The sequence below is a fragment of the Barbus barbus genome (assembly GCF_936440315.1).
Source record: "Barbus barbus genome assembly, chromosome: 41".
NCBI lineage: Eukaryota > Metazoa > Chordata > Actinopteri > Cypriniformes > Cyprinidae > Barbus > Barbus barbus.
The window spans coordinates 17,588,133-17,615,416 of NC_136719.1; the positions used below are offsets into that span (position 1 = coordinate 17,588,133).

The window sequence follows — 27,284 nt, forward strand, 5'->3', positions numbered from 1 at the left end:
TGACAAAGACATTTATAAAGTTGCAAAAGATTTTTATTTCAAATAAATGCTGTTCTATTCATCGAAAGAATGCTAAAAAAAGTCACTGCTTCCACAAAAATATTAAGCAGCACAACTGTTTTCAATATTAATAATAATAATAATAAAAGCGTTTGCCAAATGACTAAATGTATAATAAGAAATGCTTCTTAGGCACCAAATTAGATTTCTGAAGGATCATGTGACACTAAAGACTGGAATAATGGCTGCTGAAAATTCAGTTTTGTCTTCATAGGAATAAACTACATTTCATAATATATTCAAATAGAAACTGTTATTTTAAATTATAATAATATTATTACATTTTTACAGTATTTTTGATCAAATAAATGCAGCCTTGGTGAGCACAAGATACTTTTTTCAAAACTTCTTAAAAATCTTACCAACCCCACACTTTTAAATACATTTTGACACACTGAAACAACTTGGATGCTTATGTGCACCATTCTTGCTCAATTCTAGTACCAATCCCACTATTAATTCCACTTCTTTTTATTTAATCAATAAAAAGTCCCAAACAGGATACACACTTGTGAGATTTCTTCATGTTACTGCCATCAGGTCCCTCTCCACAGTCGTAGGCCTGTATAGTGAAGGTGTGCTCCTTTTGCAGCTCACAATCCAGTTTATCCTTGGCCCGGATCACGCCCTCGCCAGTGGACTTATCCAACACCACTGCCTCGAACGGCACATTCTGCCCATGAATCCTGAAGCCGCAGATCTCCCCTGCAAACGGTACATGTGTGTTTAGTCAAGCCCACCCATGAGCCAAAGCGCCAGCTGCGGTTCATGAGATAAAAGAAACCTACAATGAAACTAATAACACGCCACACTCAAATAAGAACAGCCAAAGTTTATTTGGCAGCCAAAGGGATCGAAACACTGAGGGGAGGTGGGAGGTGAAGGTGTCTGTGGAGGAAGCCAGAAGCACTGTGGGATGGGGTGAGTATTTGGGAAGTGGAAGGGAGAGTTAAAAGGGGGATACTGAGTGTCTGGTCCAAGCCATTTGATCACATTGCATCCAGTCATGCAGTAAGAAACCCAGAATGTGGACAGGCATTTCACAGGAATACTTAATATACAAGGACAGGAAGGAAATGATATGAACCAATGAACAGATATCTGTTGTATTTAATAGCATAACATATCTAAAGAAGTACTTAAAATTTTGTTAAAAGTAACACATTTAAACAAGAAAGCAAGTTTAAAATGTTAAGTTAATCATGGGGCGAAGAGAAGGATTTATGACAGAGATCCAGCATCCTATCAGAAGTTCACAAATCAAAGCAAATATACAAACAAACAAGCAAAAAACCCTCATTTGGAGTTTAAAACCCCCCTTAAAACTAGATTTGGGCATGAAGGAAGTCTTCCTGTGCAATGTTGTCTCTCAAACCTTTAAAAAAAACTGAAAGAATGAAACAATAAAACAAAATAGAGGAGCAGAGGCAGTAAACTTAAAGGCTGGATGAGAGCTGGGGTTAGAAATATCCATTTGCTTGACATCCACATCAACCAGCAGTAGTTGCCATGCCGTGTATTTAACATTAGAGGAGGAGAGGGTGAAAATGCTCAAAGTACAGATCAAACCACACCACAGACCGGACAGCAGACAGTTTGCATCATTTAACAATCTCAGCAATGTCGTTTTTGAGCAGGAACTGAACTCTGGAGCACAGAGTCCCCCCCCCCCCCCCCCCCCCGAGTAACTGGTGTACTTGCATTATTTCCCTTTATTTGTTCTGTTTTGGAGCTGAAGTACTGTTAGGATCTGCAAACTTCAATGGATGTCTCATGCATAGATATTTCTAGATTCTGTTATCCCCGCATCACACTTGTCATCCAGTAGCTAAATTCTCATTTCCAATGAATTCAAAGGTGAGAGAAAACAGAAAACCAAACCAAAAAGAAGAAGAACTGGGAAGAGATTAAAAAGAGCATGGCAGGAGTTTCCGTGTGAAGTGCCGATTTCTTTTGTATTTGCGTTAGTGGGTTAATAAAACGGTTACAAGGCAGTAGAAAGAGCCCATCATCACCTTCTTTGGTGAAGGTCACCTCAAAACTCTCTACAAGAAGGGAGAAAAGATAAACCCAGGTCAGTCAGAGAAAGAATGAGATGCACAGAAACACAGAGACAAGAAAGAGAAGACAGATGTCACAGAAACAGCCGAGGACTCAAAATACCTCATTTGACTTTTTGCGCTAGCACAGATTAGTGTTGGGCGATATATATTGAATATTTATGATCACTTTGCTGCGATATAAAATTAAACAACACTGTGAATATATAAATGATTTTAATCTGCTTTTAACTTGGCCATAACAATTCTTGAAGAGCATGTCGCAACCTCTTTATGAGAGCATAGGGGCAGATAAAACTGAATAGGGGCTACTTAAAAAATGGCATTAAAAGTTGGTATTCGTTTCCATGAATAGAACTGTCCATTTTAGTGAACTGATTCAAAACTCAGATTCATCAGTACATTTGATTTTGTGTCATCTCTAAAACATTATAAAACATTACAATTATATTTTTCATATATTAAAATGTTTTAAAGAGATATGTAGGTAAATAGTCTTGATTATGTATTTTATTATTTTTTCTAACTAAATAAATGAACATGTTTAAGCCAAGAGGTATACAATACATAAACACCTCATTAAATAATTACAAAATATATAACAAATAATTAATTAAACTATATTTTAAAATAAAATAAATGACAATAATGTAAATAAAATATTTCAGTACAAATGCATATATATTGAAAATATATATATTTTTTATATTGTCCAGCCCTAATCACTTTTATCTTCCTTGTACTGCAAGGACAATATCTCACAGACACTATTATCTGTATCAAGCTCATTCTGAGGGTATTCTGAGCCCTAATATGACTGTTTAAAGCACAAAACAATATACTTTGATGAGTCCACATTAAGAGTCACAGAAAACAGCCTTGAGCACAGGAGGAAATTGCCATTGACTTCCCGTTAAGGTTAAAACAATAAATGGTGCACCCATATGAAAGAATAAGGGTTAGCCAAAAATGTTTTTATAGTAGTATCAGTACTAAAATTAACCAACTTTATAAAAAAAATTTAAAAGTGTGTTGTTTTCTGCTTGGCTGACCACTAAAGGGTTCTGTTTGACCCTATCGATGGCCTCTGCTGGTGGACCTGTCCACCCCGATTTTACCCCTACAATTAGAGATGGATTTTCCATTACGATCTGCTGTTCAGAGCAAGTCATGCGGTGGAAGCTTTGTGCCTCATCAGTGCATTCTGGAGCTTTAATGACTGTACATCCCCACACTTCCCCTAAAACCCAGACTGACGCTTCAGCCTGCATGCCAAGTACCAGCTCCAATAGTCCTCCATTTCCCATCAGGCAAAACGCAATGAATATTGATTCATTCCCTTAGACTGCTATATTGCACAGAAGAATCGATGAAGATGTAACAATAGCTGAGAAGTGAGAAAAAAAAAAACTAGCCGAGGGACTTAATTGTTTATTTGATTTGCTTCTGCTTCATCACTGCCTAAGGATTGAAGTTTTAGAGGTCTGAAGTTTAAAGTTTAAGGACTTGCTCACAACGAGTCAGAGGAAATATTGAAATTGACAGCGACCTGGCACTGAATGGTCCTCCACTGATAGGAATGTAAGAGCTCTCTATAGAGTACATCATGTCTGCAGTGGAAATCGATGCTTGGAGCTGGTTTATAAAAGGCCAGCAGAACATCAATCATGATGCTGCATGTCTGCCCCTAATGGGACACTGCACCCTTTGAAGCAACCTTTCATATACACTAAATAAATCTACATGTACTACAAAAATTCCACAGAGATGAACAATCCTTTGCTTTGAATTCAATCAGTAACCCAGTGGTTTTCAATCCTGGTCCTGGGGACCCACTGCGAGGCTGTATCCGAAATCGCCCCCTATACCCTCATTCGCTATTCCCTACATTAGTCCACTCATACAGTTCACTTGAAGGAGTGAATTAAAACGAGGGAGTGAATTCGGACACTGAGTGCACCGGAAGGACTGCCGTTTTTGCATAGTTTGCTTGCTGTTAAATAATCATTTGTTACGGGCAGCTCCAATAGTAAGATTGAAGGATATATCTTGATCTCTGTCATGGAAATTATGTAAACTCTAATAGTCAATTTACAATTAATTTGTACCTGTGTTGTATTACGCCGTGGACGAGTGCTTCTAAAATCAATGAATGGATGATTCAGCAGCGGGCGCCATCTTCTGGTGAGACGCGGGAATTCATTCGGCGCGCGACTCTCTAGCCGTTGAGTGTACATCGGTTGTACACTCGTTTTTGCAGTGCATTGTGGGATTGAATGAGTGCATATGTATATATATATATATATATATATATATATATATCATATTTAAATAATTAAATAAATTCCTATTCGGTACAATGTTAATATATTTCATTAATTGTCAGAAATTAACTTTTTATTGTATTGTTTTGTGGAAAAACTTTATTTTAATATATATAATATCCTAAAAATAATACATCATAAAAATTATATATTTACTATATTAAACCAGCGCGGTCTGGTTTAAATTAATCTAAATGGCACAACAGTTCTGTACGGCTTTTGCCAAACTCACTGATCAGAGTAAAGTGAGTTAGTCAGCATGGCACCATGTCCTGAGCGGCCCAGCATTGGCAGAGATGCTAAGAATGCAACAGTCACCCACACAGCCATGTGACGCTTCAAAGTGAATTTAAGAAAGCTTGTTAATATAATCAGTGTGCCAAATGTCTGCACTCTCACTGCTGGCTCACACAAACAAAGCTTACTGAAATGATTGCTTATGAACCATCGGAGGAATTAAATATTTATGAGGTGCTGCGGCACCTTCACCGATGAGATTATCAGTGAAAAATGACCTAAATGCTTTGATATTTATACAAATAGTAACTCAAGGTAAACCACATTAGTGCATGTGGACCAATCTTTCTCCCAAATGTTTGCCACTAATTTGATAGCAGTGTCCCATATTCAGGGAGCACCAGGAGAATAACAAGGACTGCTACTAAAACCATGAGAAAGGAGGGAGTGCGTTAACAATGGACCACTGCATAAAGAGATTTGAAACGAGGTCAAAGTAAATCTCTAAGTGATTAAAAATGGCTAGAGCCAATGCTAGGGCTGCACATTCCCTCTCTCAGGAAACAGGCAGAGTAAGCAAAAATTTCATTGATCTTGATATCAGAAGAGCTCTAGAAATCTCGGGACCAGCTGCCTGGCGAATTTAAAAAAGTGATGGGTTTATGGACTGCCTATCTCCAACTGTACTGATTAAATATGAGTTTATTACTCCAACATGCTTACAAATACCTCAGTTGGATCTGCTAACTTATTATCTCCAATATGTGGAAAAAAAGATAAGGGAGAAGCAGCACACCACCAGCATCCATCATAGCTCGCACCTGGACTTTATAATCAGTGGAACTCAGTGTTTTACATATTCAGATTTGCACTATATTTACTGCTAAATGTCCAGGGACACAAGGCAAATATAAACTCAAGGAGCAGCAATACATGGAGAAACAAACAGCTCCATTAACCTAGAGCATTAGAGACTGCAAGAATATCTACAAACCGAATTACCAACAAGAGCTCACTTCACCAATCATATCAGTACATTATAACAAGTTCAACTGCAGGCTGATGATATTAGGTCTTTTATTCAAAATGTAATTATGGTTTGTTATAGAGCTATTTTAAGGTTTAACTGGCAAGATGCGAGTAAGAAAGCTTTGTCATACCATCAATACATTATCAAACTAAAGAACCAAGAGAAAAATCATTCAAAACAAGTTCACAAAGGTTCCTAGCTGACTATAAGTTCAAAAAGATAAAAGTTACCTTTAGAAATATTCTGCTGACTTTTCATTGAAAACATAAATAACAGTATTTCATCATAATAAGCCCTCATTTGACAGCTTTAATAACTGGAGACAAATCAGGTGCATATACTCCAGTCAATGCAACAAACTTCTAATGATAAAAATGAAAATTCTGTCAGTATTTGTCTCCCTCATGTTGATCCAAACTTGTAAGACTTCTTATTTGTAAAAGGTGAATTTTTAAAGATTATCCTGCTCACTCTTCTTCACATAATGTAAGTGAATGGAGACCGAGGCTGCCAAAGTCCAATATGGCACAACAAAATTGCCATAAAAGTGGGGACAATAAAAGCATCACACAAGGTTTGATGTCAACAATGAAAGAACCAATGGTGTTTCAAATCAATTTGTTTCAAAAATCTACTAGGTCCCTGGTATTTGGATTTGAGAGCCAAAGCAAATCTATTTTACTTTAGTATCATTGATACACTATTATAGATTTTGTTAATATTTTTAATATTTTTATATTTTGTTTACATTTTAATTTGAGTAATTATGTTGTGCGTTTAGTTTAAGCTTCTTCTTAGTTTTAGTTATTTTAGTATTTCAACTTCAACTAAATGAAAATGAAAAATGATGCATTGCTGAAACAAAAGTTTTTATATTGTATTTCAGTTAATTATTTTTTCAAATAATGGAAATGTTTTGTTATTGATAGGGAGTTCAAAGGGAACATTTTCAAGAAATAATGACTGAAATTTTTCCGATCATCTCACAAAGCTATTTTGGCTTTAAAAGTCTTGGAATAAAACACTTAAACAATATGAACTACTTTTATGGTGCTTTTTGTTAATTCACTTTCATTACATAGAAAAGCACCCCTAAAGAAAAATCCTTTTTATGGAAGAAATGATGACAGAAGTTTCATTTTTAGGCAAAATCTCTCTTTATGATTTGGAAAGCATGAGGAAGCAAAATGGCTGGCAGCCTCATCTGAGACCAGAAGATGGAGGATCTTACCTGCATAGCGCAACGGGGCATCTTTATCCAAGGCTATCAGCGGAGGGTCCAGGAGAACTTTGTCGTCATTTTCCGTAACGATACCATGATACGTGGTCTCAATCCATGGCTTGTGCTTATTTACTGTTGGGGAGAAAAAAAACAGGAAAAAGTAGTTTATATATGATGTATAGCCCAGACAACAACCAATTATTTTGGTTTTCTGTGAGAATGCACTGTGTGTCAGCACAACTGTACGCCAGCTTAACGCCAGAGCGCAAAATCACACACTAGTGCGCAGTGGCATTTGCCGCCTCTGTTTGTTCGAGCTGAGAGCACGCCGATGCTCAGCAGCTCATTAGTGTTGACTGAAGGCTTTGAGCTCTGAAAGCGAGAGGACAGATGCGCTGCGCTTCAGCTTCAGACTGCAGAAACACTGCAGCAGCAGCGGTGTCTGGATGCCGAGGTTGATGTGAAGGGCAGATTGCTCTCTTCAACGTCTGATCAGTGCCTGTACCAAAAATGCGAGTACATCAGCAGTTGCTGTGTGAAAGGGGATACTCCTGCAGTGCTGATCTCATTGTGTGCAGACCTGACAGTGAGGCAGCGGCAGGAAGCAGGAGGCCGCAGGGAAACAAAATGAGCTCAGCAGACTGATGTCGTCAACTGAGGGGTCCAACACGAGGCTGTCTGACTGAATCAGCTGTTGAGAAACACACCTTTCAAAACCTAGCTAAAAGACATAGCTCTTCAGCGAGCACTTAGCTGATTTTATAAAACAGTTATGGTATTGGATACTAATTGAACAATATAGTACACAATTTAGTATGAGCTATGATGCAAAATACCTGTTCACTAGCTACTGAGCATATTGCTTATTTTTCATGTCAGTGACTAGATCTACTAATCGTACCAAAGTATAGAATTACACAAATTACATTTATTACATAATAAAAATATTAAGTACACAATTCTCATTAAAATCATTGTGTATGTATATAGAAAAATCTTAATTAAATAACTAAATATAATTACTTATTTATATTTTTAAATAGTTTTTTATATTAATAAGTCTCTTTGTTTTTGTCATATTTTTTACGTAATTTTACTGCATACCTAAAAATAAATACATTTGCAAAATATACAACATGTCATGAAGGTGAGGAAATGATCAAATTTTCACTGATATCCACTGATAGTATCAACTCAAAAGTAAAGAGATTCACCCAAAAAGACAACATTTTTGTAATTTAATCTCACCTTCATGACGTTGCATATTTTGAAACTGTATATTTTTAGGTATGCATTAAAATTAACGAAATTAAAAATGTATGACAACAAAAAGACAAAAATTTAAAACATAAAATAAATATAAGTAATTATTCTTATTTATTTAATAATTAAGATTTATTAAGATTTAATAAAAAAAAAAAAAAGAAATGATGTGGTAAATGTATACTTTTACTTTAATTCTGTACTTTGGTACTGCTAATATTGATAGATAGCTACTATATGAAAAATGTGTTTCTCATCATTTATAAATCACTTTGGATAAAAACCACCTGATTAATGTAAATGTCTGTAGTTATACGAAAATATACACTGACTAAAAAATATCTTCTGTCAGCTCATCACTCAAACCAAACACTAAATTTAAAACTCTTGTGCATGTAAATTCTTCAACGTCCTCTGTGTTAACAGCTCCCATCCCTTATATTGCTCAGAAAATTGCTGTCTGAAAATATCTGCATGGTGTGCAGCAGCTGGAGTGAAAACGGATGATTTATTGGCTTCAGCGTGGTTTCTGTGCACCGGTGTCTTACGACTCACCCCGCAGGCAGAAGCCTGATCAGTGACACTAATTGAAGGATATAACCTCCACAGCAATAACACCATAATGCTCACCTCTGTTCATATTACACGCCAGATCCAATTTCACACCTTCTGGAAAACTGTATGCTTGACAGAACTGTCGCTTCATTTCCATGTTTCTTTACCCTGTTAATTCTCAGCAGCAATACATTTGAGATTTAAAACTGCGCATGGTTCAAACACATGATGCATGATTCTAACACTGTACCCAGTACAAAAAGAGCTAGGAGGAAGTCCAGGACTTGGTATTGTCTGTGAAATTTGTGATCTAGCTCATAAATCGTCTGAGCAAAGTGGGTTCACGTAACCTAAGGGTTCTGCTGCTGCTGCTGGTTGTCTGTGGACAGATTGTCAGACCAGACTATCCTGATAATCTGCTTTAAAATCCCAGGTTTATAAAACCTTAAGAGCTAAGGTAAGTCACATGCTTAAAAGGCAAACTGGGACATAATTTACATTTACATTTATCTGACGCTTTTATCCAAAGCAACTTACAATTGCTACATATGTCAGAGGTCGCACGCCTCTGGAGCAACTTGGGGTTAAGTGTCTTGCTCAGGGACACATTGGTGTCTCACAGTGGATTCGAACCCGGGTCTCTCACACCAAAGGCATGTGTCTTATCCACTGCGCCATCACCACCCATACACATAATGCTACTAATAAAGAGAACAAGACCAGAACATAAACATTGTTTTCCTCACTTATATGTGATTTTCATTACCAAGCACTGTACATCAATTTAATTGACTAGATTCAGAAAAAAAATTGAGTGTGGTCTTTGCCACCGGTTTCCACAAAAACATACTAAGCAGCATAACTATTTTCAACATTGATAATAATAAATGTTTCTTGAGCAACAAATCAGCATATTAAAATCCTTTTTGAAGGATCATTTGACACTGGAGACTATAGTAATGATGCAGAATATTCAGGAATAAATAAATAAATTACATTTTAAAATATATTACAACAGAAAACAGTTATTTTAATTTGCAATAATGTTTCAATGATTTTATTGTACAAACCCGATTGCAAAAAAGCTGGGACACTGTACAAATTACGAATAAAAAAGGAATGCAATAATTTACAAATCTCATAAACTTATATTTAATTCACAATAGAATATAGATAACATATCAAATGTTGAAAGGGAGACATTTTGAAATGTCATGCCAAATATTGGCTCATTTTGGATTTCATGAGAGCTACACATTCCAAAAAAGTTGGGACAGGTAGCAATAAGAGGCCGGAAAAGTTAAATGTACATATAAGGAACAGCTGGAGGACTATAATAATAATAATTTGCAACTTATTAGTTCAATTTGCAACATGATTGGGTATAAAAAGAGCCTCCCTGAGTGGCAGTGTCTCTCAGAAGTCAAGATGGCATGAGGATCACCAATTCCCCCAATGCTGCGGCGAAAAATCGTGGAGCAATATCAGAAAGGAGTTTCTCAGAGAAAAATTGCAAAGAGTTTGAAGTTATCATAATCTACAGTGCATAATATCATCCAAAGATTCAGAAAACCATACTGGTTGCCCGTGATCTTCGGGCCCTTAGACGGCACTGCATCACATACAGGAATGCTACTGTAATGGAAATCACAACATGGGCTCAGGAATACTTCCAGAAAACATTGTCGGTGAACACAATCCACCATGCCATTCACCGTTGCCGGCTAAAACTCTATAGGTCAAAAAAGAAGCCATATCTAAACATAATCCAGAAGCGCAGGCGTTTTCTGTGGGCCAAGGCTTATTTAAAATGGACTGTGGCAAAGTGGAAAACTGTTCTGTGGTCAGACGAATTAAAATTTGAAGTTCTTTTTGGAAAATTGGGACGCCATGTCATCCGGACTAAAGAGGACAAGGACAACCCAAGTTGTTATCAGCGCTCAGTTCAGAAGCCTGCATCTCTGATGGTATGGGGTTGCATGAGTGCGTGTGGCATGGGCAGCTTACACATCTGGAAAGGCACCATCAATGCTGAAAGGTATATCCAAGTTCTAGAACAACATATGCTCCCATCCAGACGTTGTCTCTTTCAGGGAAGACCTTGCATTTTCCAACATGACAATGCCAGACCACATACCGCATCAATTACAACATCATGGCTGCATAGAAGGAGGATCCGGGTACTGAAATGGCCAGCCTGCAGTCCAGATCTTTCACCCATAGAAAACATTTGGCGCATCGTAAAGAGGAAGATGCGACAAAGAAGACCTAAGACAGTTGAGCAACTAGAAGCCTGTATTAGACAAGAATGGGACAACATTCCTATTCCTAAACTTGAGCAACATGTCTCCTCAGTCCCCAGACGTTTGCAGAGAATGCAGACTGTTATAAAAAGAAGAGGGGATGCCACACAGTGGTAAACATGGCCTTGTCCCAACTTTTTTGAGATGTGTTGATGCCAAAATAAACGTACATTTTCTCAGTTTAAACATTTGATATGTCATCTATGTTGTATTCTGAATAAAATATTGAAATTTTAAACTTCCACATCATTGCATTCTGTTTTTATTCACAATTTGTACAGTGTCCCAACTTTTTTGGAATCGGGTTTGTATTTTTGAACCAATAAATCTTGCTTTGGTGAGCATAAGAGACTTTTTTCTAAAACATTAAAATATCTTATCAACCTCCATTTGAACAGTAAAGTCATTTGGAAATATTGTATATTGAATGTCGAATGGAAACACCAAAATATTAATAAAATTACCAAAATAAGCAATTTTTAAAATATATACACTCACAAGCCATGACAAGTCATGCGACTATAAATCACATAACATATAAAAAATGTTATTTTGGTCATTCTGAAATGCAGAATCCAAAACCTGTCATCTGCCAACTATGAGCAAACAAAGCACACTCTAAAGTGTTTGTAATTTATTATATTTGATGACAAAAGAGCCACAGTGACTACAACATAGTGAGTGGCTACAATCTACATTTCTTTTTTCTGTTTCCCTGAAAGTTATGATTTTTTTTTCTTTTAAACACATGGTGTTTAAAACCGAACATGGACACATGGAAACAAATAATTAAATTCTGATAATTCAAGTCACGAATTGAATAGAAACATCTTTTTTATATTATTATGGACCATAAATATGGGTCTGGCTCCTCAGTACGACTGCTCGGAAACAACACTGCACTATTTGAAAATGCCTTAAGCCTCACTAAATAATAGAAAGTAAATCAAAGCAGCAACATGGGACATTTGTATAGCTGAGTGGTCAAACACTCGAGGTTAATCTGGGTTTAAACCAACAAAGAACTCTTTGTACTCACAAACCCTTCGGCTGTAGAACAAATATACTGATAACACGGTTATCATCACATATTAGCATACAAAGAGATAAGCTACTCATCACCAAAAACCTGTTCACAAACAGGCAACAAAGTATAAATTATAGGGATGCTCCATGGACAACCAGACAATTTCATGAATGAGTCTTTTTTCTGAAATGTTTTGGTACATCTCAATAAGGGTCCTTGAGACCTCTTGGAGCGCGTTCAGCCATGGCATTGATCCCAGCAAGAGTAAACCACTAAACACAGCAGCCAAACACCTGCTAAACACTGGCCACACTCCCACACACTCATAGAACATATGGCACACACATCACTCCTTCTCTTACCAAAAACACATTTACCAATCAAACGGCAATTCTTTTCTTCTTTAAACTTCCTTGAAGCCCTTAATGAACCATTAAAAACAGCTTATGTTTGAAAAGCCCACACTGAAGTCTGGTGTACATCATTATAAACTCAACAAGCGGGTATCAAAGAGGAAGGGATGCTTACCAGGCTGGCGAAGAATGAATCTGATTATTGAAGGAGCACTGATGTGGTTGATATCTGAGCGCCCTGCGGCTCTGGCACAAGGCAAACATTTGGGACGGCAGGCATCCAATTGCCTGTTTTTACATGCATTTTGCATAGAAGCGCTTTAGATCCTTGCACAGCAGCAACACAATGCAACTGTTGCGACAAAAGTAACAGATAGAACTTTTGTTTGATAAATAGGCTACAATGATGACACCACACCGAAAATACAATTTCATAATGACAGCAGTCAAATAGTGGAGTGTCGAGACAGGCTACAGGTCGCTATAGATGGAAACATACTCAATTTTGGCGATGTCTGAAGAGGTTGTTACAGCATATGGTTCTATCCATGAAAGCTCCGCAAATCAATGTTATGTAACCGGTGCATTAGAGCAATACTCACACTTGAGCACAGTGGAGTAAATATGTACTCAGAGATCACTGTTCAAACCATTTTCATTCAGAATGATTCATCAACAGCACGCTAAAAGCATAGTAAAATGTTTATTTGCAGTCTAAACAGCATTTATTTGAAGTTTTTTTGAAAGCTAAAGTAGATTGGAACAGAAAAGAAGGCAAGAATAGAATAGAAATATAATTATTCTATTTGCCAAAGTGATTAAAGTTCATTTTTGATTATTAAAGTAAATAATAATAAAAAGTATTTAGAAGTAAATGGGGTCGAAAGAATATTATATTCTTAACATATTTAACATTTATTATAATATAATAAAATATTGTAATATAATATAAAATAATGTAATAGAATAGAATAAAATAAAATTGAATAATTATATTTGTCAGAGTGTTTAAAGTTCATTTTTGGATGTTAAAGTTAATATTATACATCCTTGCTTTTATTATTATTATTTATAATAATAATAATAATAATAATAATAAATGGTGTTGAAAGAACATAATACTATTAATATTATATTTAACATTAATAATATAATATAATATAAAAAACATTTGTTTATGTCCAAAAATTTACTTATATCAACTTTAATATATAATATATTAAAGTTGATACAAGTTAATTTTGGACATTAAAGTTAACAACAACAATAATAATAATAAAAATAATAATACATTTTTATTATTATTATTATTATATCAGTTGTTTTAAAATTCCACAGGGTGACATCAGAATTCTAGCACATAAATTACCCTTTACCTTCATCAATCTACAGAACATGATCATTAGAGCAAGAGCACCTACTTTTAACAATTGCAGACAATAATATTTGTATTTGACATGCACAAACCGTTTTCCACCATCCGTTCTCCAGATTACAGTCATTTGGATAATATCTGCAAATTAAGCCATTTAGCCGTAATCAAATCTTTTGAATGCTAGCAGGCACAAATTAGAGGCTAATGATGCAGCAGAGAGAGGAAACACTGTTGGCCTGGAGCTGCCTCCATCCCAGCAACACCCAAGATTAAGAGATTTTAGACAAATACTAAAGAACCTCAGACTAACCGGGTCCTGTGTGTGTTTGTTTTTTGCATGTATGTCTAAAGGAATAAATAAACCCTGTATGTCACACTAAAGCAGAGGCATCCGGAACAAGCCAGAGGCTTTATATCCAAACACATTCCAAGCTACATATTGGAGTTGGCAAGCAGAGAATCGCCTAGTCACAGTCTTTTACATGCTTTATCCAGCACAGCCATCCAGTTAGATTGCGTCACCATGACCGGATAGGATGCAGACCATGTGCAGCTATCGCTACGTTATCTGATCGATGACAAATATTATTACAAGGGCTCTGGTCAGACAGCATGTGCCGAGCGCAGATGGGGGGTCTGGGTCAGGCACTATTGTGCTATGCCTGGCATGCAATCCTGTTAGCCATCATGTAAACCCACTGACACCTAATCCCATAATGAGATGCTCCTGTTTCATTCACTTACAAGGTCACAGACTTGTACGACTTTACAAAGTACTGTGGTGTGTCACATATGCTCGAGCCAAAAGTTTACAGTAAGACGGCTGTAAGAACACACCGCTGACTTACGCTCACTCACAATAGATCATTTCAATTTCTCCCCGTTTTGGAAAAATATTCACATTGTTATCGAGACAGAATTTAAAAAATGTATAGACATTTTTTGGAGGAAAGGTCCAGATAAAATCTAGTTTTGCAATTACAGGAATACATTTTATTTTAAAATGCATCAAAATAGAAAATAGTTATTTTAAATTATAATAATATTTCACAATATTTAAATTTTTACTGTATTTTTTATTAAATAACTGTTGAATGGTAATGTAGAATTAGAAAATACTAATGAAAAATGTCAACAAGAATAAAAACATTGTTATTTGATTAAAAATTAAATAAAATTACATACAACTGGTCAACTAATTAAACCCAATAAATTGCATTTATCAATATTTGTCAAGAAAACTCAGTAATACTTTATTTTAAGGTGCGATTATTGCTATTAACAAACCATTAACTGCAACTTTTGCCTCAAACTCCTAATTTTCTAATTAATAGTTATTAAGGTAGTTGTTAATAGGGGTTGACCGATTATCAGCGCCGATATTAAGCATTTTTATAATTATCCGTATCGGTCATTTTCGTAATCGATGTGCCGATAAAATTATTTGATTTTGGAAACGCGCTATTTAGCTCTGATGCAGCCTGTCGGAACTCACCACTCTGTGGCCGAGAGCAGACTCCGCCCACCGTGCATCTGATTTGTTGGGAGTCATGAGTGCGACCAATCAACGTGGAAGACTAAAGGCACTCTCACACCGAAAGCACTTGCTAACTGGTGCTGCTTCATCACGCATCAGTTGTCTCTCAAAGGCAGCAGCAGACCTTGCTCAAGTGCAATATGGACTTTCTGTAAACATTAAGCCGCAAAAAGACTATTTAAATATGAATTCTGCATGTCTCTGTATATGTTAATGGCACAGACGTGTGGTTTTGATTACCACACACAAATACTGAAGTGCGAGACGCTCGCGGTGTTTTCAGCATCTGCCGTCTCACTAAATGAGGACATAAATACATGAACAACATCCAAGAACTGCTCTGAGAGTTACTTCATGAGCCTTTGACCGTTTCATTTGAGTAAAACGATCATCATATCATACATAGGCTACAGAAATTTAAGAGGTCCTCATGGCAACCCGTCAAAATAAATGTTCGGTTTATCTCCTACAACAAAGATTTTGTTTGAATTAATAATCACACAATACGCTATTTCTTCCATGTTTTAATTTTAATAGTAAACCCATTTGTTTGGGTTTTTGTAAACCAACTTTATGGAGTTTAAAGTTTAACTCTCATTTGATTAAAAGATCAATTCAATTAATGTTTTATGCCTTCATTTGCACTGCACTGTAAATTAAAACTAATGGAAATTACTGTCACATAGGCCAAGATTAGGATGACAGAAATTGTGACATTTCAATAGGCTATTGAACCAAGGGTGCCTATAACAGGCTATTAGTGTTATAGTTTCATTAAAATAGTTGCGGTCTTCTTCGCAACTTCTACAATGGAGCTATGAAGACAATTAAATTATTTACACGTATTATATACATTGTGCTTTTTAAGTTGATCAATTGATGTGCATTAGATGATGAATTGAATTGTCACCACTTGTAGGTTATGATTTAGTCAACCGAAAATAATTAATGAAGAATTATGAGAGGTCATGCTATTACACATACATTTCTAACATGTAAATTATTGAAGCCAAATACTTACATTTCCCCAAGCTGTTTAGCTGTAGTATTTAGTATTCATAGGCTTAATCATGAAGCATACAGTGGCCCCACTTTTAACTCTCTCTTTATATATTACCCTTATTGTAGATGGATGCATGGGGGAAGACAAGAGTAAGAAGTGCAACCAACACTAGGGAAGGCCGTTTTTGTCAGAGCCCTTGTTATTCTTAATTTTGACATTCATTTAAATTTTTACACCAGACATATATATCGGTTCAAAATACCGGTTATCGGTCTACTTGGTCTGTAATAATTGGTATCGGCCAATTAAACACATATCGGTCGACCCCTAGTTGTTAACTTCACTTTTTTACATTTACATTTATATTTATGCATTTAGCAGACGCTTTTATCCAAAGCGACTTACATTGCATTCAAGTTACAGTTTTTACATTTTATCAGCTCTTGCTGTCCCTGGGAAGCGAACCCATGACCTTGACGTTGCTAGCGCCATGCTCTACTATTTGAGCTACAGGAAAGCCACTTTTTTATGACTTTTATGACTTTATGACTTGTTAGGTAGGATTAGGGATGTAGAATATGGTTATGCAGAATATGTGCTTTATAAGTACTAATAAACAGCCAATATGTTAATAATTGGCATGCTAATAAGTAACTAGTTAATAGTGAGAACTGGTCTCACTCCCTACACTAAAATGTTACCGTACACTCTTCAAATGTAGATAATTCAAAGACATTATTATGACTGACGAAAACATATAATAGACGTTAAAAACAGTGGTTTAGATTTTAGTAAATATTCTATTCACATCGATATCATTGAACACAAGCCTATCAATCTTAGCTGGCTCAGTAATCCATGAGAAATTGTTTCTATTGCAGTCGAGCATAAAGCAATTAAGCAACATACTTTTTTTCAGCCTAATTTTGAACATTATTTTACACGGGGGTTGGGGACACGCTGGTGAATGGGCGTCTTAAAATGGTGAGCGAGACAGAGAGATATTCTTGGAGCTCTGCATTAAACCGTCAGACCTCCGAAACAATAGCAGAGAGTGAATGTGTGTTTGTAGCATTATGATTTGATTGATGAGGGGAGGCCAAAGGTTATGGTGTCAGCCATGCTTGTTCATCCATCTGCTAGAATCCCTCAAGATCTGTAAAGACAGAACAGCCTGAACGCTTATATATGGCAACTGGGAAACAAAACCACATATAATCCAAAATAATTTCCACTTCAGACAGTTAGAAATATTTCCACATTTTCCAAATTTTTCCTCAATTCATCTGAAAGATCTTCAACACTTGTTTCTAACTGTGTCCTGTATGCTTACTAGATGTTTAAATGGTTTAACAATGGGTGGCTATTTATGGTCAGTATGGCCCAGAAACCTTTTCATGACAGTGATCACCCCCAGAGCACGATCTACCGCAGCCTTCGTCAATTAACACCACAGATGCCTCTGTTCTCACCTCTAGTGCGAGCGAGCTGCGAGTTCTCACAGAGCACACAGCTGCTTCACAATTCAAGGTCTATCGGTGGTAGTAAAAGATAACTACTGATCTACACCTCGGCAGACCTGAAAATGGATTGGCTTTCACATGATGGATTTGCAGTTACTTCTGAAAGAGGCTCAAAAAACAGCTTTCTTTTTGAAGCATCATCTGAAATTTGATGCCATGGTTTAACGTCTTTGCTGAGCAGACCCAATTCTCATGTGAAGATCTCAACACAATGGCCTGCAAGGAAACATATCACTCAACGACTTAAACGACACCTACAGAACAACTGAGATGGCGTTTTGCAACATGAATACACAAATCATGAAGGCAGAATCCTAAAATTCAATACAGGGTTCCAGAGTCCTAAAATGATACATTTAGGAGCCAAACTACTTTTCAGCTGAGAAGTTATAAAATGTATTCAATTCTAAAATAAATTGTATAAATCAAACTAAATGATAGGCCTACTACTACATTGTCTAAATTTTAATATATAATATTTTAAAATATACATGTTTACAACAAAGACTAATCACTGATACAAAATCTGATAAATCTGATACAAACTACTAATACACAAGCGAGTGTGAGTGCAGTATTGTGAATCTTGTTGACTTACTAATCAACAGATTTGGTTCATACGAGCCATTTGTTCTCTAATCGGACTGGACTGTTTATCAATGCGTACTGGAAAAGTCTTTAACAATACAATTTCTGTTTTGTAAGGGTGCCCCAAATTTTCCCTACGGTCACTAATATAGAATAGTTTAAAATCATTGTCAAAATTTTATATTTTTTCACATTTGCCTCGCACTTTAATCTCAGTCTTAAGTCCTGCAATGAAAATGGAAAAAATTGTTGTTTGCCATTGAATTTCATCATAACCAAAATACATAATGACCATATAACCATTTAGCTCACCTAACATAATGACTCACCCAATAAATATTCTTAAGGATCATCATTGTGAATTTCTGAAGGGAGAATGAAGCGACCAGGAACAGTCCTTGGTACCAGGACTTAAAGGGATAGCTCACCCAAAAGTGAAAAATCTTTCATTAATTACTCACCTTCATGTCTTTCTAAACCCGTAAGACCTTTAATCATTTTTGAAACTCTTAAGATATTTTTTATGAAATTGTATTCTTGTGAACATGCATTGAAGACTGACACAGAAGAGAAGAAATTGTTGAATAAAGTCATTATTGTTGTTTTCTTTATGCACAAAATGTATTCTCATAGCTTCATAAAATTAAGGTTGAACTGATGTCACATTGACTATTTTAACAAAGTCCTTGCTACCTTTCTGGGCCTTAAACGTGTCACTTGTGTTGCTGTCTATGCAGGGTCAGAAAACTCAAATTTCATAAAAAATATCTTAATTTTGTCTTCTGAAGATGAACGAAGGTCTTACGGGAACGACATGAGGGTGAGTAATAAATGACAGAATTTTCATTTTTGGGTGAACTATTCCTTGAAACAAATTACAAGTGGATCTAAAGTTGACAACCACTTAAATGTCTGCACAAATTATAAAATGGCACTACTATCTGTAAACATGGACCTCATCAGTAAGGGAATTGAGGTTTAAGACCCTGTAGAGAAACGTAAGGGAAATCTCCAGGCTCTACTGCCCAATAAATCTCTCAGTATTCAAAGGGTTCATAGCCAAACCAAAGCAGGGGGTCAGTGTGTACTCAAGGAGGTATCGGTTTGTCCACCGGAGCAGTCGCAACAGAACAACAAGGCCCAGGCGTTTTCGGTGAGGGTGGGGGCAGGGCGTGTGAATGGTGCTCAATCACAGCTCAGTATGGAGCACACAAAGGCCCTGTGAGAGTGAAAGTGAGCCGTAGCCATAGAACACAGAGCTGCTTTTCATGTCTCTGGAGGCCGGGCTGCACAGACCTCTATCCACAGGTAACACCTACTCTCTGGTTACCTGTTCCCATGGAGCCGTGGTGCTGACGTGATGAGGCAGAGAATAGCAGAGGGACGCATTTATCAGCTAAACAAAGAGCACAAACCCTGACAGACACTGAACGGATGGGCTCTCTTCAGAGCACTCAGCGTGTGGACTGGGTTGACCTGAAATGTAAGCAGGTAATATTGTTATGGGTTGGGTCACTGTCCAAATAGGTTTCAATAGGGTCTACATTAAGGTCTCAGTTTTAGGGCACTGAGGAATGCTCTTTAATCTTTTGCGCCGTTTCTTCCTGAGTGATCAAGAAAAAGATTTATCTTTAAACCTATAGAAAACGTTTCATCCAGTTACAATGGTTAACTAGTTGTCAAAGAACTAGTTATTATTATATTTTTTTTCTTAATGTATAATATATATATATATATATATATATATATATACACACAGTAGGGGTGTGCTCAAAATATCGATTCTTAGATACATACCGATATAATAAAAAAAGATACAGTATCGATATTCTAGCCCTTAGTATCGATACTCCGCCCAGCCTTTAGGGGGCGCAGCGGCGCCCGCGAGTTTCAAAAAACTCATGGAAAATGTTAAAGCAAGATGTAGCATTTAAGTGATTTCATAGTGAAATATGTTATGGCAGTACATGGTGTCACAAAAAAGAATTATAAGAAGATTTAATAAGAAGTTAAGAATAATAAGAAGAAGATTTTGTGCTTGTGTGAGCTCAGACTGTACCCTTGGAAAGTTAAATGTTGACTTGTGGTAATTTCCAGATTAATACAATTTGTGTACAATTAATCAGAGCACTTAAAGTTGCAAATATTTAAGCAAAATGCACTTTGTTATAATGCACTTTTGTCTTCAATAAATTGAAGAAAAATGCAGAGTTCTGTTTGTTGAGTAAATGTGTTCAGCATTAACTAATTGGCTCTGGCCCATGTATTTTTATTGAATCGTATCGAATCGTGTCACGTTGTATCAAATCGTATCGAGACAGCTCTGTATCGAGGTACGTATCGAATCGTGACCTGTGTATCGAGGTATGTATCGTATCGCCAGGTTCTCCAAGGTATACAGCCCTAACACACAGTATATAATAATATAATACAATAATATACATAGTAATGTAACAAATACGATATTTTATAATTAATTATATCTAATGTATACATACTAATTACACTTTTAGATTTAATTTATTCAGTCAGTCATTTTTTAAATAAATTTTTACTTTTATTCAGAAAGGATGTATTAAACTAATCAAAAGTGACAGTAAAAATGTTTTATAAGTTTTATAAATGTTTAAAAGCTTTCTATTTTGAATAAATGCTGTTCTTTTAAACTTTCTATTTATTAAATAACACTGAGAAAATGTATCACGTTCTCCACAAAAAAGAAAGAATAAAAATGCAGCTTGCGTACAGATATAAACTGCATTGTAAAATATTAAAACAGCAATACAGAATACTGCATTTTACAATACTGTATTTTAAATCAAATAAAATGCTGCCTGGGTGACTTCTTTCAAAAACTTAAAAAAAAAAAAATTTACTTTAAAAAAAAAAAAATGTACCGACCCCAGACTTTTGAATAGTAATGTAATACTAAAATCCAACAAATAATAAAAATTGAGAACAGACTCAAAATCTAATTGAGAACAGACGATTTTGAAATGTAGGCTTTCAGTTTAGACCGATCAGTTCAAACAACAACCAGCCTTCTAATTGATTTTACAAATGTTAGCACATCCCACCCAGTGCTTAGCATAGCACAGAAAAAGATCTTCCATTACAATAAACAAGCACAAACACACATTTAGGAAAGTATACTTCAAACGCACAATGTTGTTTTAGGAAGATCAACAATAGCAGTCAAGCGGCTACCATACGAGTCAAAGAGACAGACCTAATATTCAGTACGTAATGACCTATTCTTGACAGATCACTGACTCAATTCAGCTCGCAAAGAGGCCAATGAAATTACCACTGACTGCCCAGCTGCCATGATGACTAAGGGTTGATTGTCTAAGAGAATTTCTGCCACACTGCCTGCACTAAAAGTAAAAATGCAGCTATTTTTCAAAAACAGATGAGCAATGTGTATTTGTTATGCTTACAAAGTCCTTGGAATTCAAGATTGGTACATAAGTCAAATAATTCTGAGTTGCGTCTTACAGTGGGCGCATTGTGACGTGCTTATTGCGGCAAACGGCTCTGAGCTCTCGGCCAAGAGACCCTTTGTTTCCCAGAGTACAAATTCCACGAATAAACAGCCAAACATATGACACTATCAGTTCTCGGTCATTAAACAACAGCAATTCACAGGGCGACGAACACGAAAGAGAAACTAAAATGACCAAAAAAACAACAAAGTTTCCATCAGAAAACAAAAGCATGATAATAATTCATAAATGAATGAGCCAAATGCTTTCAAAACACTTCAAATAAATGCAAAAAGCCTAAAAGTAATTAAGTTCTAACAGCGTGCATCAACAACAGTCCCTGTGCGCTCCCTACATCACCGTGAGGAACAATGAGTCCAATACCTCCTCCCGAGAGAAAGTCTGCTCAGCTTATTTTATCCATCCTCAATACTGTGTGTATTCTCTTCCCACTGTTCACTGTTTAATGGGCCCTCTAAAGCCTACATCGAAGCAGAGAGCTGCTAATGGATATCTAGCTATCTGCAAAACCAACACATCAAGTGTTCTAGTTCCTATGGGAAGACTCCTGAGAGATTATCCATCAAGCCATCTGTAAGTTAAGACATTCTGCTACAGGATTCACTTTGCTGAAACAGGCAAAACATTTGATCGGGGGCCACCGGAGTCGAACAAGCAGCTCTTTATATGAAATCTTCTGCAATCTAAAATGTTGTGAACCGCTTAAGGGATCTACAAGTAGCTATGAAATTAATACTCATCTCTATTTTTCCCTAACGTGTGAAAGTCTAATCAGACAAATGTTTTATAAAGTTTGTTCCAATCGAACAACCATCTGTCACTAGAAGCCATATTATAGAAATAAATCACTGTTATAAGCTGCAGTAGAAAGTAAGATACTCTGGTAACTTTCCAATGGTTTTTTACCGAATCTTAATTATTACATCAGTAAAATAAAAGAAAATCCCTTCACACCTTTTAAAAAGTAAAAGAAATTGCTTTGTGAGCACAGCTTGAATCAATGCATTAATGAACCTCCCACCATTCTTCAGAAACAAACAAATATGGCAGCCTTTAGAGTAGTTTGATATTTAAACTGTAAAAATATCCACTAAACGAATGCAATATTGCTTAGGAGATCCCTGGACATCTTGTAATCGTTTGGAGGGGTGTGTAATTTGGTGTGAAGGTGGGGTTTTCACTCAACTGATAAAAGCAGGGAAGTAAGCAGGTGTGTTTAAACAAAGCTAGTCAAACTCAAAAGAGACCCTGTCACAGTGAATCAAGGGTAATAAAAGTATCCAAGGCTAATAAACACTGAGTGAGGCATGGTAATAATCTGTGGAGGTGTGACTCTGTAAAAGAGAGAAAATGGAGGACTTTACTCACCTGTGAATTTTAGACAAATCACAAGTGCTACTCTTAATAGTGACACATTTTTTGGCTGTCAAGCAATCACAATTTTCCAGTGATGAAAAGCTAGCAAAATTCAGAAGTACAATATAAATCGGTTTTAATGCAGAGTCTCTAGTCCCTGGTATGGATAATACAAATGCAATATTTGTCCCAATGTCTGGTAAACCACTCTTTGGTTGTTGTTTATGAATTTACATAGTTTTACTATTCAACTAATGTCTTGTTAATATTTTTTTCTATTGTTGTGCCTATGAAGGTCATGTTATGCATTAAATGTTTGATTTCAACGACTGAGGTACTTGGGTTGGTCCATTACTTGATGAAAAATGTTAAGTATTTGAAAACCACAGATCAAACTATTACAAAAAAGTTACACAAGTCAAGATGGTCACATGCACATCAAAAGTTAAGTTATAAATTAAGTTTCAACCCATGAATTGCACCACAGATCATAAAACAATTATTTAATTATCTTATATGTTAATGGCCTCCGGCCATGCATTCCCAGCTGCCGCACATGACAACAACATAATGACTGACAATTATTAGCACCCTATAAATGAATGATGATATCCAAGATTTGATTTGGGTCAGTGACAAACAAGGATGGGATTCCCAAGAAAAAAAAAAGGAGCAATATTTTAAAAATCTTGTTTTTAAATATGCTGCAAGACCTTAGAAATATAATCATTGTATTCATGTGTTTCATATTTTTTTCTGTTTTCAACAAACAAATTCACATAATGCCTCCAAAAATGTCAAGTGGTGTAACCATCTTACAATTTTAGCACTCAAATTGTTTCCTTGCACCTTAAACACTCACTGTACAAAACAATTGACAATTCTGACTTTGCCTCTCAAAAAATAAAACTGAAAAAAGTCATTTTGCAGTGTATTTTTGTATATCATAGGCTATATGATAATTAGACAACAAAAAAGTGCACTTCATTGTCCCATGTAAACAAACAAACAATGTAAATATTTGTTGAATGTTAAATGGTACGTTTCTTTCATAACATCCACATATTAAGTTTTGTACCTTTAAGAATAATAAACAAGGTAACTAACTGCACTATCTAGCCGCGTGTGTGTGTGTGTGTGTGTGTGTGTGTGTGTGTGTGTGTGTGTGTGTTTATGTGGTTTATGAGGACAAAAATTTGTATAATGACATGGGTATGACAGAGGTATTACAATATGAAGGTGGTTTATGAGGACACTGCCTATGTCCCCGTAATTCAAAAGGCTTAAAAAACATACTAAATGGTGTTTTTTTGAAAATCTAAAAATGCACAAAGTCTCCTGTGAGGGCTAAGTTTAGGTGTAGGGTTGGTGTAGGGCAATAGCACACACAGTTTGTTCAGTATAATAACCATTACGCCTATGGAGAGTCCCCGTAAACCACAAAAACCAACATGTGTGTGTGTGTGTGTGTGTGTGTCATTGCTGTAATGTCTGCGCGTGCACCTGCAGTGATGTCCTTCAGTCATATTTAGCTGCGTGTGAGCCATTTCAAAGATGAATTTTTAAAACCAGACCACATAATATTCCCAGAGGATCTGCAATGCGGTCTGCACATCGGTATATTATACAAATAACAAACAACTTAGTTATCGGCTAAAAGCCACAACCTGCCGTTGAGAATGGAGTAGAAATCAAGCACACGGGTTTGATTCCCAAGCAATGTGATGTTACTCTGAACAAATAGCTGTAGGCTGAAGTCTTGGCCACGGGGTGTTGGCACAGTAGACTGTTATGTTAAAGGTTGACACTCAGAAATAGCTGTCAAGTGAAGCGGAACCGTAGCTGACAGGCCACGGCAATTATTTCATGACATCTTTTCAGTATGAGACGGGAAATTAGAGCAGAGATTGATTTTTAATCAGATGCGATATACGGCGATACAACATCCAGCCACTGAGATGATTTCAGATCAATGAAGATGCTAACGGGAACATTGATAACCTTTAAAAAATATTGTTATTATACATACCAGAAAAAAATACACATTTACATATTAACATTTTCATTAACATGAGGAAATAAAAACCTTACCTTTGGCTGCCTCCACCGCGCATAATAGTCCTAAAAGCAGACCGACTGCAGAAGCGAAAGGTTTCACCCCAAGGATCCGCATCCCGTCTTCGTTATAAAAACAGCGAACGATTAAAACAATAATATTCTGTCTCCTCTCGCCCGGTAAAATCTGATTTATCTCAGTGTTGCAAAAATATCCAGAGGATGTATATCTCGGATTAATGCGGTAGGTTTAAGATGGCTGCCGCCACCGCCGTTCAGCTCTCTTCTCTTTCAATCACCGTTCAGTCTCTCTCTCGCCGCTCCGCTGCTGCGGTGACGGGCTGACGTCACGACTGTTATTGTGGGAGCGCGAGCCGCCAGCTTCGCCCTTTGCATAGTCAAGCTCAGAAAGATACAGAGAGAGGGTGTGGATTGTGTTCTCCAATCCTTTCCTGCTTAATCCACCGTGATTATTATGGTTTAGTGTCAACGATTGAGTTAGTTTAGGCTATATGAGGGTGTCAGCTTTGCTACTTTACAACCATCTTTTGACATTTTAATATTGTAGACATTTCTATACAGTAAGTGTGAGACAAACAAACTAATACCACAAAACATCCTAAAATTAATCAAACCCATAATACTTGCTCATGTTTGTGGAGTTTTTTTCCATAAAAAATGTTGTAACTTCCTGTTGCATAAAGATTATCATAAATATGAGTTGTCAAATGGGAAGCTGGTCTTAAGATATCATAAGATGGTTTCCTAAAACCTGCCGTTAGGACTAGTACTTTCTGACAATCATGTAAATGCAGTATTAGGACCTGGCTTTTGTCAGTTTAAGGAATAATATGCAAGACTAACATAGAAGTTGAAGCGCAGACAGGCCTATAAAATATTACCAATTAAAATTAAATCTGCAGGGAAACATGTTTTGTTTGAAACATTTGACCCAAAGTCGTAAAATTATTTATTCACCCCATGCTGATTTATTGTGATGTTGTGATAGTTAAATAGACTAATATGATTGTGGGTAGGCTACTGTAGAAGAATGTATGAATGTGCAATTCAGAAGGCATAGAAGAATGGAGCATGATATAAAATATATTTTTTAAAGGCTGAATTTCTTCCACTTTGTTGTAATCTTTGCTGCAAGTCATGGCTAAATCTCACATACATTTGAGGTTTCCTTTCCCAAGGCCAAGATAAAACTTTTTTTAAATTCAATTTACATTCAGTTTTGTTGCATTTTGAAGATGTTTTCAGCCACAACATATGATTAGATGTTTTGAGCTGCTTTTTTATTTATTTTGAAGGACATTTCAAAAGAACATTGAATCTCTGCACACAGCGAAAATCATGGGGTGGAAAAGTAAAGGCAGAAGGTGGCGATGGAGAAGTCGGTTCTGGGGATGCGTTTTCTCAAATGAGAGATCAGAGAGGTTAGACATCTTTGAGGTAGTTTCGGTTATTGACATTTCCTTTCAGAATCTGCTGGCTATCTGTGTCATCATTACATCTCTGGACAGCCAATGAATTTAATATTTTATAACTACCAACCTTCTTATTATGGTTATTATTTTTATGATATTATGTTTACTGTGGCTGTATAAATGGCAGTGGCCCACCAGTCCTCTATTGATATTTTGATTTATGGGCATTCATACTGACAGTTCTAATCTTTAGTGATTTAATTTCTAAATTAAAAATGTTTTTAATTTTGCACTACATTCTCTGTGGGAACAACTAAAGCTATATATATATATATGTGTGTGTGTGTGTGTGTGTGTGTGTGTGTGTGTGTGTGTGTGTATGTGTATATACACACACATGCTTTCCTGCATCCAACACATTCTAAACAGAATCAATTAAGAATCAATTGTAAGGCCATTTCATGTTCAACAATG

At 36.2% G+C, this 27,284-nt stretch overlaps 1 protein-coding gene across 4 annotated transcripts in view; it reads right to left on the bottom strand.

Moving 5' to 3' along the window:
• The window catches only part of LOC306860802 (calsyntenin-1-like), a 41,595-nt gene extending 15,857 nt beyond the window's left edge, over window positions 1-25,738 (bottom strand). For 2 of the 4 annotated variants that reach the window (XM_079402735.1, XM_079402733.1), the window contains exons 1-4: window positions 25,414-25,738; window positions 6,943-7,065; window positions 2,076-2,105; window positions 570-765 (exon numbers count right to left, since the gene is read on the bottom strand). In XM_079402735.1, coding sequence (XP_079258861.1) covers window positions 570-765; window positions 2,076-2,105; window positions 6,943-7,065; window positions 25,414-25,495 — 431 coding nt within the window. In that variant the 5' untranslated portion in view covers window positions 25,496-25,738. The remainder of the gene's footprint in view (window positions 1-569; window positions 766-2,075; window positions 2,106-6,942; window positions 7,066-25,413) is intronic. The other 2 variants (XM_079402736.1, XM_079402734.1) reach the window with 1 other exon arrangement.
• Window positions 25,739-27,284: the final 1,546 nt, after the last annotated feature.